The 18881-nt window shown below is 44.5% G+C and overlaps 2 protein-coding genes across 3 annotated transcripts in view; one reads left to right on the top strand and one right to left on the bottom strand.

Moving 5' to 3' along the window:
• Positions 1-13011, bottom strand: part of LOC103161893 (low affinity immunoglobulin gamma Fc region receptor II) — a 37262-nt gene extending 24251 nt beyond the window's left edge. For both annotated transcript variants that reach the window (XM_027417046.2, XM_027417047.2), the window contains exon 1: positions 12954-13011. The gene's annotated coding sequence lies outside the window, so the exon portion shown is untranslated. The remainder of the gene's footprint in view (positions 1-12953) is intronic.
• Positions 13012-13921: 910 nt separating this feature from the next.
• On the top strand, positions 13922-14794 carry LOC118238929 (guanine nucleotide-binding protein G(I)/G(S)/G(O) subunit gamma-2-like). Its single transcript, XM_035445810.1, has 2 exons — positions 13922-13993; positions 14573-14794. The coding sequence occupies exons 1-2, from the start codon at positions 13922-13924 to the stop codon at positions 14792-14794; spliced, it is 294 nt and encodes a 97-aa protein (XP_035301701.1).
• The last annotated feature ends 4087 nt before the right edge of the window (positions 14795-18881 follow it).

Genomic DNA, 18881 nt, shown 5'->3' with positions numbered 1-18881 from the left:
TGCTGCAGGTCAGTCATCACATGGGCCAAATGGTAAATATCCAGACCCCGTAGCAAGCAAGTTCAGCACAATTTCTGAGACTTTTTCAGACTCCAGTAGATTGAGTGCCTCACCCTCTCACACCACACTGAGCTTTTCAGGTTGAGATAATGAAGTGGCTGGTGTCATCCAAATTCTAAGCACAGATATGTCCCTGCAAGCCTGTCCCGTTCAGAACTTTGGCCACCCTGGTCAGCTTGATAGGCTGCTAGCAACTTGTGTCCATCCTGGTGACCATCTGGCAGGGACTATTACTTGTTTCTAACTGGCATAGAGGAGATATATGACTGAGCCTAGCTTGGGCCTGCCAGAGTCCAGTCTTTCGCCTTATAGACCTCTGGCAACACTTTATTTGCTGAGCCAGGAGAAAAGCCACATTTTAGATGTCTGTTCTCAGGAAACACACAGCTCAGATGCAGAGGAAAGGTTGAAGGGTCTCCCATAGACGCTGGAATTGCTTTATCCCAAAGCCTTTTTCCTGGTCAGCGTCACCTGTCTCCATTACCCTTCAGTAAGGCAGAGAAACAAGTGTGTGAACCCCCCACACCCTGAAGTCCAGTCCTTTGTAAGAACGCCCAGGTGGGCATAACTAGCGTCTTACCCTCCTTCTTCTCACTAGTTTGGGACTCTTTGGAGCTGTCTGGGTTTTTCTTAGACTGATTTGAATGCCTACACTTTGACAGTAAGAATGGCCCCTTGCCTTGTGAACCTTGTGAAGATGTTCTTCCGAGCCTCTGGGGCTCTATTGAATCTTTCAGGTGACAGATTGTGGCAGATCTTGTATTTGGAAGCTTTTTTTTTTTTTTTTTTTTTTTGCAAACTGGGAATCTGTTGACCTTGTGTGGGGGCTGATGTTCTGTGACAGGCTTTGTCTTAGGGGGCTCCTTTGAATGAATCTGGAATTTGGTTAAACTGCTTAGGCATCTGACGTTTTTCAGTCATCTTAGCGGCTGCACATGAATCCACTGATATTTTAATCATCGTCTGCCACCCCACAGCTCCTCAGTCAGCACCCCTCAAGGCCAGTCAGGCTGTAACCTGGTGGGGTTTCTAGTCCTGTAGCTCTGGCTCTGCCTTGCCCTCGATATGTAGGTTTAAATTAAGTATCTATTGTTCTATTTATCAATAAGACTCAAAAGTCCAAGGTAGGGGTGAAAACCTGGTAGCTCAGAAAGGCTGAATAGCAACTAGTTGATCTTGCTTTCTGGCCAGAGACCCTGCAAGAGACACATCTTGAGCCAAGGGAGCTCAAGCTCTAGTCCCCGCCCTTCCCTTCCTGTGCATGTTCTCTATCTAAATTGTTGGCTTATCTATGGCCAATTCCAATAGTCACTGGCTCCGCCCCCTGATTCAAGGCATAACTTTATTGGGTCATCTCAGAATGTCAGAGTGTAATCAAAATACCCCACAACAGGCATCTGCCAGCATGGCAGGGATATTTAAATTGTGTTGGTAATTAGCAAGGGGGAGTATAACATGCAGAACAAGAGTATTGAAGAAACTGCTTTTTTTTTTTTTTACAACACTGTGCTATCCTGGTGCTCCTAGAAGAATTCTAGCTAACCAGCTGTAAAATTATAGTGAATTATTTAAGAATATGTCTAGCCGGGCGTTGGTGGCGCACGCCTTTAATCCCAGCACTCGGGAGGCAGAGGCAGGTGGATCTCTGTGAGTTCGAGATCAGCCTGGTCTACAAGAGCTAGTTCCAGGACAGCCTCCAAAGCCACAGAGAAACTCTGACTCGAAAAACCAAAAGAAAAAACAAAAAAGAATATGTCTAAATTAATGTAATTATTTTTGTGGGTGTCATGTTGTATCTAAAACATCCCCCCAGAGCTCCAATAAATAACTCACTTGCATTTTTTCAGCTTATTATATACTAAAATTACTATACTTGGTAGTCTATATGTAAAATATGTGCATGTGTGTGCTCAGGAGTGTGTGTGTGTGTGTGTGTGTGTGTGTGTGTGTGTGTGTGTGTATGTGTGTGAACCCGAGTGTCTTGAGGATGATTTTTGGACTACGTTAATGTACAGACACTGTTGCTTCTATCTTTATCTACCCCTTCTTTTGAAAAAGTGGTTAGCTGAAATGTAAGCATTTAAGAATTAACTGGGAGCCGGGCGCAGGTCTTTAATCCCAGCACTCCGGAGGCAGAGGCAGGTGAATTTCTGTGAGTTCGAGGCCAGCCTGGTCTCCAGAGAGAGTGCCAGGATAGGCTCCAAAGCTACACAGAGAAACCCTGTCTCAAAAGAATTAACTGGGGTTAGTAATACAGCTCAGTGGTAGAGCACATGTCTAACATGCATGAGGTCCTATGTTCAATTCCCAGAACTGAAGAAAAGAAAAGAAAAGAAAAGGAAGGAAGGAAGGAAGGAAGGAAGGAAGGAAGGAAGGAAGGAAGAGTTAATTGTAGAATTTGGAACTGAAGGAAAAGAAGTTTGTTCAAGAATTTTTATCTCAGTGAGCTATTGCTGTTGTGGAATATTTGTTTAACTATGTAAAGATGTATTGGTGTTTTGCCTTGCCTGCCTAAGGTACCTGATTGGTCTAATAAAAAGCCGAAAGGCCAATAGTGAGGGAGGAGGTATAGGCAGGACTTCCAGCAGGGAGAGTAAGTAAGTAGGAAGAGATGCCAGGAAGACACCAGGGGTCAGCTACATATGAGGAAGCAGGAAAGTAGGACATACAGAATGAAAGGTAAAAAACCCTGAGGCAAAACATAGATGAATAAAAATAAGTTAAATTACCAAAACCAAAAAAAAAAAAAAAAGGCTGGGCGTTACACCTTTAATCCCTGAAAGGTTCAAGCATTATGCTGGCCTTCCCCTGTTACCTGGTGAAATCCACTCAGGCAATACCCTGGTCAGCCCAAGGTTCCATGGGAAAGAAGTCTGCACGCAGGTGCAGAGGACCCCTTTAAAAGATAGGCCCCTGCCCCTTTACGCTCTCTGTTTCTCTCTCTCTCTCTCTGTTTCTCTGTTTCTCTGTCTCTCTGTTCCTCTGTTTTTCTGTTTCTCTGTGTGCTCTGTTCCCCTCTCTGTTTCCCCGCTCTGTCTCTCTATGGCGACCGGCCATGGCGGTCAGCCATTTACCCCTGTTCCTCTTCTTAGTCTCCCCCTTCTGCCGGGCCTTATAATAAACTTATAGTCTCATGTCTCAGCAATTTCTCTTTTCTTCTTTTTAAACAAAACAATAACAATCCCAGCACTCGGGAGGCAGAGGCAGGCTGATCTCTGTGAGTTCGAGGCCAACCTGATCTCAAGAGCGAGTGTCAGGACAGGCTCCAAAGCAAAACCCTGTCTCCAAAAACCAAAAAAAAAAAAAAAAAGTTAAGTTGAAGGGACCTGCTCCCCTTTCAGCAGCCATAACAGCCGAACACATGCTTGCCATAAACCTGCCTTGGTCACTTAGAGGTCAGATGCCTGTCTCGTGACAAGGAACCCATCAGAAGTTAGTCACTAGAAAGTCAGATGCCCACCTCGTGACAAGGAACCAATCAGAAATTAGCTGGTGGCTCTATGCTTTATGACTCTGGGTGTGCTTTACGGACAAGCGCACAGCAATGACGCACAAAGTATAGCAACCACCCTGGGAGGGCCTATGGGCCATAACAACCAGTTGACCAATCAACACAGGGCAAGCCCTCCAAGCCTGGAGGCACACCAATCGTGAGCCTGTGCGTACCTCTAGACACTCCCCTTACGCTGTCCTATAAGGTCTCTTGGTGACCCTAGGAGCCGTCTTTTGCTAGCCATCTGCCATGGCGGGTGGGTGAAAGACCCGAGTTAACATGGGGTTAGCTCGTTAAATTACAATAAAGCCTCGTGCAGTTTGCAGCAAGCTCTCGAATCTGCCTGGTGATTAGGGTGACCGCGAACGTGGCCTGGGACCCCGGATACTTGAGGGTTTTTTTTGGGGGGGGGGATCTAACAAAGTTAAAAGAGCTAGTGGGATAAGACTAAACCAAGGCCAAGCATTCACAATTAATAGTTTTGTGTGTTTAACCTGGGAGCTGGTTGTGAACCAAAAGAAAATTCCAACTACAGTCAGCCAGCTAGAATACAGGTATTGAAATGTTAAGTTTGAGTTTCCTGGTGAAGTGATGGCAATTCTTAAAGATTTATTTTTAACTTTTATTTATGCATGTATGTGTTGTCTGTGTGAGTATATGCCATGTGTGGGGGTATTCACAGGGTGTCAGATTCCCTGTAGTTGGAGTTACAGGTGGCTGTATATCCTACGAAGTGAATTTAGGTTCTCTGTTAAAGCAAGAACTACTCTTAACTGCTGAGCTGTCTCCCCAGTCTCAAATGGTAATTCTTAGGAACCACAAACCATGAAACCACCTCACATTCCTCAAGGTTGAGGTCTGAAAACAAAAAGAGGACATTTGTGTTCCTCTCTTTGGCTCTCAGATTGTTGAAACAATAGACCTCAAAGAATTAAAATTTCCCCAGGAATCCCATGCTGGGAGCTTGGGGTGGGCTGGAAGGAAGACCTCATGGCAGCCAGAGAAACTTGCTTCCCAGTGTGGGGGACAGAATAATTCTGTTATGGAATATTTTCGGGTCCAGGTTCTAACTCCAGTAAACATGGAACACCGGAAAGCTCCGGCCCACTATTATATTGTTAATGTCAGCAGGGCTACTTTTGTTTACCATGGCCTCAGGATAATATGCCTCCTTATTTGCATATCTATGCACCTAAGCATCTGAATAGGCCTGCACCTGGGCAGGGAGATCAGAGGGATGTGAGTAACTTGAGGATGGAAGGTTAGGATGAGGGGTGAGCGGCCAGAGCAGAGGAGAACAAAGAGGAATGGTTTCCTCGTGGTCATGGCAGGACGGTTAAGAAACACCAGAAAAGATGGCTAATAAAGAAATGACTCTAGTTCCACAACACGGAACTGAGAGCTCTCTGAAGATGACAAGATGCCTGTGTTTGATCTTTATCGCCATTGGGTTGCTGGGAGCTTCCAGGTCCACACACCCCCACTCGGGCCAAACCTCATGGCAGTCGTGGGTCAAAGCTGAGACAGGCCGGGTCACGACACCCAGGAAGAGACTTCATACAGTCCTGATAAGTTTATCATACCATCTTGCTGGACTGACTGGAGTGGAGACAAGAGATGGGTCAGGGACGGATGGGACCTGTCCTTAACCAGAACTGTCTAATTATGTATGCTCTTTGGCCTCTACTTAAACATGAACCTCATGTTAGTACCCTGAAAGTGGACCTGTGGGTTACTAGACCCCTTCATTCTTTCCTCTTCCCAGTGTGGCCATACTGAATCTGCTCTCTGGGTTTTTGTCTTGTTTTGTTTTGTTTTTGTTTTTCGAGACAAGGTTTCTCTGTGTAGTTTTGGAGGCTGTCCTGACACTCTGTAGACCAGGCTGGCCTCGAATTCACAGAGATCTGCCTGCCTCTGCCTCCCAAGTGCTGGTTTAAAGGCGTGCACCATCAACACCCAGATCTCTCTGTTTTTTTCATATTACTTGTTTTTTTAGTTGGTGTATTTAGGATGAGTGCCTGAGCTTAGCTTGTTGGGCCCACTCAGGCCAAAGTGTTAAACCTAAAAATTCTGGCAACATTCTTGGGGAAAAAAAAATCATAGCAATAATCCAATAAAGGGATTTTTATTGTATATTATTTCTAAGTATTTGGTTAAGGTAAAGATTTTTATGTCCTCTCATTTTCTTTTACCCTTGACTTTAAATGGACAAAATTCATTTCTAGAACCTTCTTTAGAAGTATACCATCATCAATATCTATGAAGTCAGTGCAAAACTTCTATCTTAAATGTTTACCTTGTGTAGGCGGAGTTTTGTTTGGGCCTGCCAGCTCACAAATAATGACACGAGACTTATTATTAATTATGAAAGCTCAGCCTTAGCTTAGGCATATCCCATCAGCTCTTATAACCTAAATTAACCCATTTATATGAACTACATTTTGCCTTGTGGATTTTTACCTTTCTTTTACTCTATATATCTAACTCCCTCTGTGTCTTGTTGGTGTCTCTCTTGTGTACCTAGAATCACCTCAAGTTCCTCTCTTTTTCCTGGAAGTCCCTCCTATCTCTTCTGCCATTCAGCTTCTTATTACACCAGTCACAGCAACACATCCTCACACAGTGTGCAAATATCCCACAACAACCTTTTTTTCTGGGAAAATTGGGGTTCCCTTCCAGGGGTTCTTAGATCCATTAATTAAAAATTTTAATGGACTTGAAAGGAAGCTTGATGACAATTTCTAGACCTTGAGAGAAAAACAAGGTAGGTAAACTGTAAATCTCGGCAGTTGCCTGGAGGAAGGAGACGGAGAAGAGGAAGAGAAACAGTTATGCTGTTTGTAAGCCTCCTTGTTGCGGAAGGATGTGGTAGCCTCAGAGACAAAGTGAGAAAGCCTAGCGCATCAAGGAAAGCATGTATAGGCCCTGGGAAAGGGGGAAGAAAAGGGTAACAAGTCTGTAGTAACTCAGAAAAGTGAGCAGATTTAGCAGGGACACCTGGAAGAAGAGTTCCTGGGAAGGATAAGCTCGTTGTCCTGTTAAAGGGATAATTATTCTTCCCATCTTCTTAGCATGACTTTAGGTGACTCAACCTTCCCAAGGGGTGGCCTCTTAGCTAAGTGATTGGCAGACCCAGCTGGATCAAATATATATATATATATATATATATATATATATATATATGCACCTTGGCACAAGTGTAGAGCTCAGAAGACAACTTATGGGAGTCAGTTCTCTCCTTCCACCGTGTAGGAAGAAAAGATCAAACTCAGGTTGTTGAATTTGGAAGCAAGTAACTTGGCCCACTGAGCCATCTTTCCAGCCCCCTATATTACCTCATATATATATATACATATATATATATATATATAATTTAAATTAGAAACAATCTCGTTTTACATATCAATCCTAGTTCCCTCTCCCTCACATCCTCCCCTGCCCCCCACCGACTCCCCCATCCCATCCCCTTTCTGCGCCCCAAGGAGGGTGAGGCCTTCCATGAGGGATCATCAATGTCTTTCAAGTCTTTTGGGGCAGGGCCTACACCCTCCTCTGTGTACCTGGATTACCTCTTAAGGGAATAAAGAATTCTAATACTAGGAAGAGGTCAAAACTCCTGTGTTTTCCCCCTCATCCAGAGGCAAATTCCATTCTTTGAGCAGGAGGAAACAGTGTTCCCTTAATGGATCTCCGTAGCTCCCTGATATCCATACTCCATGCCTTCAAGGATACTTTAATATTACACAGTTCGATTTGGTAAACGGTGTTTTAAATAAACAATTTCAGTCAAGCAGATGCTTATTTAGATGTGTATTGCCTCTCCAAATACTTGCTCTAGGGCTGATGTGATGGCTATTCTTAGTTGTCAATTTGACTGCATCAGGGGTTAACTAAAAACCAAAAACGGAGAGCTCGCCTGTGAGGGATTTTTGTCACTGCTGTTTAAATCTGAAGTGGGAAGATCCACTTTCAATCTGGATCTTGAGGGGGGAGAACACACCTTTAATCTGAGCTGCACCTTCGGCTAGAAGCCCAGAAGGACATGAAAGAAGGAAGCTTTTGCTTTTCGTCTGTTTGCCCTCACCTTGCTAGCAAATCCATTCCTTCACTGGCATTGAGCCTGTATACTGAAAATAAGCCGAGACATCTAGTTTTGTGGATGGAGCAACTACTGGATTCTTGCTCATAGCCAGGTATTATTGGATTAGCTGGAGTGTATGCAGCCTGTAAATCATTATAATAAATCCCGTTGTGAGTTATTTTGATTGCACTGTAACACTTCAAAACTGTTAAATAAATAACAGTTAAGTAAAGTTTCCTTTAAATCAGGGGGATGGAGCCAGTGACTAGCTGACCAGAATTAGCCACAGAGAAGCCAGCAATTTGGATAGAGAAGACACAGAGGAAGGAAAGAGTAGTGACTGGAGTTTGAGCTTCCTTTTGGTTCTGGGATGAGGGAAGAGCTCCATCTCTTGTAGTGTCTCTGCCTAAAAAAAAAGCAGATCAGCTCGTTGCTACTCAGCCTCTCTGAGCTAGCAGGTTTCCACACCAGCCATTGACTTTTGAGTCTTACTGATAAATAGAATGATAGAGACTTAATTTAAACCCATATGTTGCAGCTGAGGCAGAGTGGTGACTTTGGGGTCACGGAGCCTCAGATGATAGTTAAAATATCGGTAGATTCATGTGCAGCTGCTAATCTGGCAGAAAAATGTCTTTTCTATATATAGAGAGAGATTCAGTCTATAAGTTTTGTTACTCTAGAGAACTGGTGAGATGGTACTGTGAGTAAATCTCTCTCTCTCTCTCTCTCTCTCTCTCTCTCTCTCTCTCTCTCTCTCTCTCTCTCTGAGATGGGGTCTCATATACCCCAGTGATATGTGTTAGCATCCAGGCACACCTTGGCCCTGCTCCTTGGGGCACATGACAATCAGTACCTTGGCTCTGTACACAGGTGCAAAAGTTCCCTTTAAGAACAAGCTCCACCCATTCCTGCTCTCTTTTTTCTGCTGTTCCTCTGAAGGTGCAGGCAGGTCTTTGCCTGTCTCTCTCTTTCTCTCTCCCCTCTCTCCCTTCCATTCCCCCACTCCCTTCCCAGACTCAAACTTCCCATGTAAGCTCTGTCTGCATGGTGTGGTTTGCCCCTCACCTGTCATGGGGCTTCCTGCCAAGGTCCTTTTCCTGCCACACCATAACATTATAGACATGGGAGAAGAGCAGGGGAGCCTCAACTGTGACAAAAGTTTTCTCATCTCAGAGGGCCAACAGCTTAGGGGACATGGGTCACAGAAAAATGAACAGCTACTAAGGTCACCCAAAGACAATGGCTTCTTCATTCTTTGTCTCAAGAACTTGGAGAATGAATTTTGCAGACAATGAGTGGAGATGTGAGTTTTAAAGAAAGCATATATTATATATAGGTTCATGGGTGAGGGCTTATGAAGAAGAAGCCCAGAGAGCTCCTGTAAATTAAGGCAGGTCTCAAGAAGGGCATTCCCATCAACCGTTCTCATCTGCGGGTTAATAAGGCTTGTCTGGATTGAGGCATGGAAGATGAACTAGTCGGTATCATTGGTCCTCCCACAAGATGTCCATGATTTTGGTCACATCCTCACAAGTGGCCAGAAGGTTTTGTAAAAGGAGAAGAAAGATAATGAGAAACCAGACCCAGAGCCACAGCGCCCTTTTGCATTTCTGGCCTCAGACCACAACAGAACCAAGGGCATTTCCAGCTTCTGACAGAGGACCACTTTCTGTCTCCTCTCATCATCATCATCATCAGTTTGGCTTTGAATTCACTTGTAGCTGGAGATGGCCTTGAATCTGTTATCTTCCATCTCCCAAGTGCTGGGATTACAGGCATGCTTCACCACTCTCACTTTATACAGTGCTGGAGCTCAAACCCACGGTTTCATGAATGCTAGACAAACAGTGTATGAGCTGAGCCCCAGCCTCAGACTCAAGTACAGTTTCCCTTAACACTGTATTCAAAGCATTTTCATGTTTTAAGAAGCACTAAATAAAGCCCAAAATACCATTTGACAGGCTTTAGAAAGTTAAGAGTACCTGAGTTTACAAGACAGTATAAATGTATTGGGTCTCTGGGTACCTAGTTAAATTCAAACTGTTTTTATGACAAATTAAAATCCCCAGCTTTTAATTTATATCTTTGTTGCAAATCACTTTCTTATCTTTCTTGCATAACTACAGCAAGTTTGCTTTTTTTTGTTTGTTTATTTTTTGTTTTTCTTACTTTTCAGCCTCAGTTTCAAGAATTAACATTTGAAAACAACAGATCCAAAGCATTTTACCAGGAAGTTCAAGGTTAATATTTCCTTCCCTCCCAAATTCTACTGTTAGCTCACAAATACCTGAACTTTAGTGAGCTCTGGCTAACCACTGCTTTTTCAAAAGAATAACATCTGGTCCGGTGCTGCGAATCAAGCTCCAGTCCTCTGGGAGAGAAGCCAGTAGTCTTAACTACTGAGACTTAGAAAGAAAGAAAGAAAGAAAGAAAGAAAGAAAGAAAGAAAGAAAGAAAGAAAGAGGGAGGGAGGCAGGGAGGGAGGGAGGGAGGGAGGGAGAAAGAGAGAGAGAGAGAGAGAGAGAGAGAGAGAGAGAGAGAGAGAGAGAGAAAGCAGGGAGAGAGAGAAAGCAAGGAGAGAGGGAGAGAGGGAGCAAGGGAGGGAAGGAAAGAAAAGAAAAATTATCTGATGGATCAGATTACTGCTTTGCCTTAAACCTTTTGGTGGCATCTGGCTGCCATCAAGAGAATTCCCAACCCTTGAAGGGATAGTCACACACTTCAGGGTGGCATATAACCTTTCAGAGTCTAGCTATTATCTCACTGTATAGCCCTGTATAGCCTGGAACTCACTATGTAGGCCAGATTGGCCTCTAATTCACAGAGATTCCCCTGCCTCTGCCAGAATTAAAGGCATTTGACACCATGCCCAGACCCCACCTCAACCTCCTCTCAAGCTCCTAGCTGTCCTCAAACTCTCCATGCCATCGCCATGTCCCTGGCCCTGTGCTGCTTTATGTGAATAAAGCTACCTTGCAAACTCACACTCATTCTTCATGATCACACTCCCTCTCCAGAAGCCTTCCACAAGTCACACAGCACTTACCTGTCACTTACAAGAGGAAAGGTCACCTATGAATTGCTGGCTCTCTGAGGTCTAGCCTGTCTGCACAAAGATCTCCTCCATTCCAGAACACATGGAGCTTGTGTAATGCTACAGATGATCATGGAGTTTGGTCTTTTTTCTGAACTTAAAAATATAGACTGTTTTGCCACTGTCTAACACTCTCTGATGAAACAAAGTGAGTATTGGCTTCTGTGTGACAGGGGAAGAAAGAGCCAAGCAGGTTAAGAAAAGAAACAGACAGCTATTAGTCTGAGGGAGTGAGAGTCAGTTTCAGGAACAAAGAGAAGCTAAGACGTCCTTGCTTTAACCCACTTGATCCTCTCTTCTGGTTGAATGACTCCCGTTTTGTTTCGGTGACAGGATCTCACTATGTAGTCATAGCTATACTGAGACCAGCTGTGTAGACTAGGCTGGCCTTGAGCTCTCAAAGATGTCTCTGTCTCCTGAGTGCTGGAACTGAAGATATGCACCACCACACCAAGATGACTGAGTGACTTGTTTTTTAAAGAGTTGTTTATTTTGTGTATATGAGTGGTTTGCCTGCACGTATGTCTGTGCACTGTGTGTCTGGTGCCACTGGAGGCCAGAAGAGGGCATACTATTACTTAGAACTGAAGTTACAGATGGCTGTGAGTTGCACGTATGTGCTAAGAACCAAACCCCGGTTCTCTGCAGGAGCAACAGGTGCTCTTAACTGCTGAGTCATCTCTTCAGCCCCTGATGGAGTGACCCTGGATCTCGGCATGACCTCAGACTGTGACATTCAGAAACTCTTGCTTGCTTTTGTTTATCTGGATTCTGAGATGGTATAAACCCACACAACAGCCACCTGGTTTTTCACAAAGACGTCAAAAGCATACATTGGAAAAAAGGCAATCTCTTCAGAAAATGGTGCTGGGAAAACTGGCTATCAATATGTAAAAGAATGGAACTAGATCCCTTTCACTCATCCTATAGAAGAATAATAAACTCCAAGTGGATCAAAAACCTTTTAAAAAGTAAGGGAAGCACTTCAGAATACAGGCATAGGCAAGCACTTTATAAAAAGGATTCTGATTGCACAGGGAACAAGGCTAGCAATTGACAGCTGGAATAGCACGAGATTTTAAAGTTTCTGCAAAGCAAGGGAGGCAAGCAAGTAAAGAAATAGACTATAGAATTGGAAAAGGACATTAACTAACTACATATCTAACAAGGGGTTAATGTCTAGACTATACAAAGAACTCAAGAAGTCATATACCAAGAAACCAAACAACCTAATCAATAAATAAACTAGTAAAGTGAACAGATGAACCTTAAAGGATGATGTACCAATGGCCAAGAAACATATGAAAAAAAAAATGTTCTACATCACTAGCCATCAGAGAAATGCAAATTAAAACTACACTAAAGCTAGGTGTGGTTGTGCATGCCAGTAACCCCAGCACTTGGGGAGCAGAGGCAGGAAGATGCAGAGAAAAGGGAAACTTTATATACTGCTGATGGGAATGTTAATTATTCTAGCCACTATGGAAGTAAGTGTGAAGGTTCATTCTCAAAAATGTAACCAGTCTTTCTCTGACCCATCAGCCAGTTCCCAAATAATGACACACAGAAACTTGTTAATTATGAAAGCTTGGCCTTAGCTTAGGCTGGTTTCTAACTAGCTCTTATGACTTGAGTTAACCCATTTCTGTTAATCTACCTGCTGTCACATGGTGCATGGCTTTTACCTCTCGCTTTGCATGTCCGGCTTCCTCTGCATCAGGCTGGCAAATTCCTCATTCTCCTTCCCAGAGCTCTCTCTGTCTGGAAGTCCCACCTATACTACTGCCTAGCTATTGGTCTTTTAGCTTTTTATTAAACCAGTCACAGTGACCTATCTTTACACAGTGTGATCAAATATCTCACAACACAAAAATCTGAAAATAGATCTGTTACCTGAGCCATTAGGGCCATCCAGGGTCCTAGCAGCCCCATAAAGCCATGGTCAGCCACCTGCTAATCCCACTGGTGGAGCATAAGACCACTGCCACAATTTTGAGCCAAATTTGGAAGCTTTAGTTAAATACTTTCCAAGAGGTTATATCTGTAAGGATAACTCTTTCCGCCTGCTGCCTGGGTTCTGCCATCACTTTAGGGACCACAAATAACACACAGTCTTTTATTAGTTATAATGCTGCTGGCCAATGACTAGGATTTCTTATTTGCTACCTCAGTTTTAATTATCAACCATAACTACTAATCTATATATTTTTATAAGGACTTACCTTACCGAGGACTTATGCATCCTCTCTTCCTAGGATCACATGGAGACCATCTCCCTTTCCTACATTTCCCAGAATCCTCTTTCTCTCCTAGTCCCGCCTAACTTGCTTCCCTATTGGCCAACAGTGCTTTATTTACCAACCAATAAGACAAACATATACACAGAAGGACCTCCCCCATCATATATCTCTGGGTTCCCAGAAAATGGTCCCCAGTCAAATTTTGCAGGGGCTTAAAAAGGCAAAATCTACAACTCACCTCGTTTCCCATCAAGTCCAATCAGGGGCAAGCAAACCCCGTGACACATTTGCCACCCATGCATCTCCCGCCCACATGTGGTCAAGCACACCTAGTGCATGTGGATCAAACAAATTTGTTCAAGGCAGGGGTGCTGGGGCACACCTTTAATACTAGCACTTAGGAGGCAGAGGCAGGTGGATCTCTGTGAGTTCAAGGCCAGGCTGGCCTACAGATCAAGTTCTAGGACAGCCAAACCTAGAAACCCTGTCTCAAAAAAAAAAAAAAAAAAAAAATCAGACCTGTCAAAATTGTCCAGAGGAGTGAAAACATAAACAGTAGCCTCTAGCATATAACTTTGGTTCTCATGCTTCCCGCCCTCACTAGGTCAATTGAAGAGACAGATCATGAAACATTAGATTTATTCAACGTGGCCATGTTAGGAAAGGAACAAAGAAGTTTGGTGACCCCTCAAACCAATTTTGGAGGTCCTAACATGGAGTTTAGAGAGAAGTATTGATGACAGCAAAGAGAGACCGGAAAAGAATGGAGTCCGGTACCCCAGTCTGTCTCCAGAGTACTGATGCTTCAGGCTTAAATAGAAGAGGAATTGGGGCAGAGGGTAGGAGGAACAGATGGTTAAGCCGTCATGGTCAAGATGTGGTCCATGTATGCATCTTGTCTGTGAACCTGTAATGGTGGCCACATCCCCGTTGGGCATGACCTCAGGGAGATGGAAGTAGAAAGAGGGAAGCTTGAGGTGTGGCTTCCTTTGCGCTTTCTTGCTGGTGGATCAGCAAATCCGGTAGGAAGGGCAGGGAAACGCTCCTGAGGTTCTTTGTATTTTCTGTGTAATTGTTCCCCAATAAACGCCCATATATCATTTATGTTGGGTTTAGTGAAATCATTACATCCTCGCCTTCAGGTCTGCTGATCTTCTCTCAACCTCACTCTGCACAGCGGCCCAAAGAAGTGGTTAGGAACTTCAAGCAGAGAATCCATCTGATTCTTACAAGATGATCGCTTCTTCTTGGGGGTATCTTGTCGACAGAGGCAACGCTCTCCTCTGTAGAGTGGTCAGTCTATCCAAGGAAGCTTTGCTATTCTTGGACTCCAGGATGATCATAAGTTTAGGACAATGACTGGACACCTTTAGGCTCTTTTAGGGTGCCTGGAATAGGACATTGTCAAAGCTAAGTTTCAGTTACTATTATCCTTCTGTCTCCAGCCTTGAAGAAAGGATGAGGTCGGTTAGGTACCAGCAGTTTTTAGATGAACACTCTGGATGAAATAATATAACTCTGAAGCCTTGGGAACCAAGCAAGATCTGCTAGTGAGCCTCCAGCCTTGAAAATTGACGAGCGTGTCTGAGAACCCCGTCCAGCTCCCAACGGCCAGCAACAACACTGCCAGCATAGCACAAGCCAGGAAGCTGGTAGAGCTGCCGAAGACGGAAGCCAACATTGACAGGATAAAGGTGTCCAAGGTGGCTGCAGACTTGGTGGCCTACTGTGAGGCACTTGCCAAGGAGGACCCGCTGCTGACCCCAGTCCCAGCCTCAGAAAACCCCTTTCGGGAGAAGAAAATCTTCTGTGCCATCCTTTAAGCCTCTGCGAGGAGGCTGAAGAGCACCAGGGCTCCTGGGACATTGATGTAGAGTTCCTAGCAAAGTGGGCACCTTTCCCGTGCACAGCATTTAAAGAGAGGAAGGAGAACCATCCTGTGCTTGTTTAAAGGACTGTCCCCTTATGAGAATGGAAGCCGACTCCACGTCCCAAATTTAGAAATCTGACCCTGCAGACCTGCCTGGAGGAGGGGAATGTATAAAAAACAAAATCAATGTCACTTCTTTTCTGCTATCCCTCTAAGACCTTACATTTCTGTTTCGTATTTAAAAACAAAATAAACATTAAAGCCGGTGTTCTGAGCTGACATATGGCTGACCTTCTGGGGTTGAGAATTGTCTTTCAAACACCCTCTGATAAGCTGTCGTCCCATGTAGCCACAGTTCTGTTTAATGGCATCCACGTTTAGTCCTTCGTGCCTTTTTCTTTTTCTTCCCTTTCTCTTTCTCTACCCCTTCCTATTAGAGTACTGTAGAGGTAAGTCTTGGTTTGTGTGACAGAATGAACTCTAAGAATGAGTGAATAGCTGAGACATTTAGAAAGGTGTTCCCCATGGCATTTCTTCATGAGAATTAAAAAAAGGGCACACACATACACATGCATATACACACACACTCACACAATGCCGGCTGTCTGTGTTCTCTTACCACTATTCCTAATATTTGTATATGATAGTTTTGATTCTGCAAGTAAAAGTAAATCATGTATTGTGATGGTACTTTCAAAAAAGAAAAAAGAAAAATAGTATAACTCAAAGCAAATGCCAGACTTTTTGTCCTGCTATCAGTTACCCCCTGGATTCAAGAGAGTCAATGCTTTTTAGAAAATCAGTTACTAAGTACCTGTTACAGACTCCTTGTTTTCAGCTTCTAGTTGATTTTCTCAAAGCACAATTTATCACAAGTCTACGAATCTATCCTAGAAATACCCAGCTAGTCCTGACCAAGCCACTGGCATGACCCATAGACACACCCCCCAACACCAGATTCAAAATACCCAAACCTCAGCTTTACCCCAGCCAAACTATACCATTTCCTCCTTAGTCTGAAGCTACCCTTATTTGCCATCAGAGCTATTGCAACAACTTAACTCATCTTTCCCTCAGTCTTATTCCTCAATCTGTCTTCAAATTGGGACCAGAATAGTCAGTCTTCTTAAAGCCCAAGGTACATCTTGACACTTTGCTGTTTAAAATGATGACTGGCTTGGGATAAAGCTCAAAGCTCACCACGGCCTGTTAGGCATGATGGTGATGTGCAAATGCCTTTTGCATTCTACCTGCAACTCACTGTGCTACATTCCTCACAATCAAAATGCAACACATTCAGTGGGTAGAGGTCTGTCATCTCATTTAGACACTGTCCACGAGAAGCCTGTCCTGCCTTCCTAAAGGTGAAAAGTTCAAGAACATTTTGCCATATGTATTGGTGGAGGGGTGGGGGGAGGTGGAGGCTTTCCCACCTCAGCTGTCTGGGTCCTCTGTCTCTGTATGAACTTCCCAGGCAACAACAGGAGGGTAAGTTTATAACGCTTGTTATAGGTTTACAAGGAAGACTTCAAGAGAAGGGAGACAAATAGAGCTCATGGATAGCAAGAGTAGGTCCCAAGCAAAGGATTGTCACCAGCGGTCATTGTCTAAGGGTTAATAAGGCTTTTCAAGGTTGAGGCATAGGAATGAGCAGGTTAGCTTTCTAAGTGCTGGGCTCTGGCAGGCTTCCTTTCCCACAGCGCTTGGCAGCAGCGAACAAATGGTGCCCTCTAGTGGCAGAGCCTTCTAGTGTTGTAGGCCTCTGAAATAGTTACTCTACTACAGGTCATGACTGTTTTGCCCATCTGGAAGTAGAGATTCCTCACCTATGGGTAGTTTCCAGTCAGTCCTACATATTTCTATCCCTCAGACTTGGCAGGAGTCAGAGTTGTTTATAGCCTCATTGTATAAAATCGAGAAGTAGGGATTACTTAGAGCTTAGTACTGGCCAGTGTTACAGCCCTTGGCCTGAGGTCTGGAGTCCTTGGACCCTCTAGATTCAGTTACTTTAACTGGAGTTTTTTGAGTACTGAAAATGGGTATCATTAGGTGGCTTTCCACAACAAATGCCAGAAAACAGTTTACATAAAAACAATGATTTAGCCAGGCAGTGGTGGCACACGCCTTTAATCCCAGCAATCCAGAGGCAAAAGCAGACAGAACTTTGTGAGTTCGAGGCCACCTGGTCTACAGAGTGAGTTCCAGGACAGCCAGGGATACACAGAGAAACCCTGTCTCAAAAAAAGGAAAGAAAGGAAGGAAGGAAGAAGGGAGGGAGGGAGGAGAGAGAGAGAGAGAGAGAGAGAGAGAGAGAGAGAGAGAGAGAGAGCACTGAAACCTCCACCCAACGTTTCCAGTTTATCATCATCAGAAAAAATAATTTTTACCCCCTCCCCACAATCAACGTGCTGGCCCTGCAGTCATAAGAGCGGGAGAGCTGCCCCTGGCCCTCACCAGCTGCAGCACTCTGGGAGAGTGGCCCCTGTATCTCACTGGGCAACACAATGAGCTGGCCCTGAAGGCTTAGGTGTGGGAGAGCTGACCCCGACGGCCTGAATTCAGGAGAAATGGCCCCACCCCTGCTCATCGCTGTAAGAGGTGAATTAGCCAGCGCAGTGCTGGAGAGCTCCCCCTGGTGGTAAGGATACCCGAGAACTGGTGGGCGGGCCAACCCTGCAGCGGCCCAGACCCAGAACCAGGGTTATAACAGACATCCACCCCATCTATGATCTGCTGGAGCACTTGAAGGGCCGGGTCCTGCAGACCCAAAGCCGCAGGATCTCCAGGACACAGGGCAACAGCAGGATAACCAAGAGGAGTCCCAGTGAGGGCCCAGTGTCGATAGCGCAGCAGAAACCAGAGGCCTCAAACCAGACCAATAACTGTTTGCAATGAACACTTGCAAGTAAAGAGATATGGACAAAAAAAAGGGGGGGTGCTGTGTGACTCACTATGTCACACTGCAGCTTCCATGACGAGATTGTTTTCCTTTTTTCTCTTAAATTTTGTTTTATTGGGGGGGGAGGGGTGCAAATGAATGGGATCAAGCCACATGATGTAAAAGACACATAGAAGAAATAAAAAGAAAGAAAAAAGAAAAAAAGAGAAATAACTTTTAAGTGAGGCAAAGTGAGGAACCAGGAGGAAGTTTGTTTCAGAACGAAAGTGCATGCTCAGGCAGCGTGTGAGGGAGGGCCCTAGATCCAGTCACACTGCACAGGACAGGACGTTGCATAGCTTGTTGTGGGCAAACTTTAATGGAGGAGAAGATTATTCACAAGTAAAGGCAGGCGAAAATCAGGGAACCCCAGGAATGGGCTGGGGTCCTTTCATTTCCCCCAACAGGGTTACTGTGCATTTTTGTCCTTATGTGGAGTTTTCAGATGTCTCAGCAGCTTCATCATTCTCAGGAAGCAAATGATAGTCGTCAGCTCTGTTGGGTCCCAGTCAGCTTTGGGTGGTCTTGCTTTGTACTCATTAAGCGGTCTTGGCACACCTATCCACCACAGCGCTGCTGCAACGGCAGCCCCTAACCTCCCACAACGCCAGCAGGAACCCAGACACTTCCTTCTGTGCTTGGCTGCCTTCAACACTCCCCAGCTGCTTTTCTTATAAAAGAACGATGAAGATGATTTTCAATTACCCCTAGCATCCTGCTTTAAATAGTTCCCTGTCTAAAGACTATGACGACAGAGAACTCACCAATCCTTGTACCTCAGAATCCAGGAGTCCGGGATTTGCTATCCACAACCGCGTCACGTGTTCAAGCCTAATGCCTGATGAGAGAATGGATTCAGACGATTGCCTCAGAACTGTGGTTCTCAAAGTCAGCATCAGCATAGCATTACTTGGGAGCTTATTGGAAATGCAAATTCCCAGGCCCTACCAAAATTAGAAACTTTGAGAGAGAAGCCCAGCCCTTCAGATGATTGATGAAGCTCAACTTTGAGAACTTCTGGCTTTAACTGAAAATTACCTCCTGGTGTAAGGAAAGCTCTAGGCTTCCCTAAACCTCATGGCTACCATTACTGAGAAAGATG

This window comes from Cricetulus griseus, chromosome 5 (genome assembly GCF_003668045.3).
Source record: "Cricetulus griseus strain 17A/GY chromosome 5, alternate assembly CriGri-PICRH-1.0, whole genome shotgun sequence".
Classification (NCBI taxonomy): domain Eukaryota; kingdom Metazoa; phylum Chordata; class Mammalia; order Rodentia; family Cricetidae; genus Cricetulus; species Cricetulus griseus.
This window is presented reverse-complemented; position numbering and strand designations above follow the sequence as displayed.

Excerpts from the sequence above, each read along its gene's own strand:
- LOC118238929 (XM_035445810.1), top strand. The coding sequence starts at position 13,922 with ATGGAAGTAGAAAGAGGGAAGCTTGAGGTGTGGCTTCCTTTGCGCTTT. Across the intron at positions 13,994-14,572 it reads CTGGTGGATCAGCAAATCCG|CTCCCAACGGCCAGCAACAA; the intron begins GTAGGAAGGGCA and ends AACCCCGTCCAG.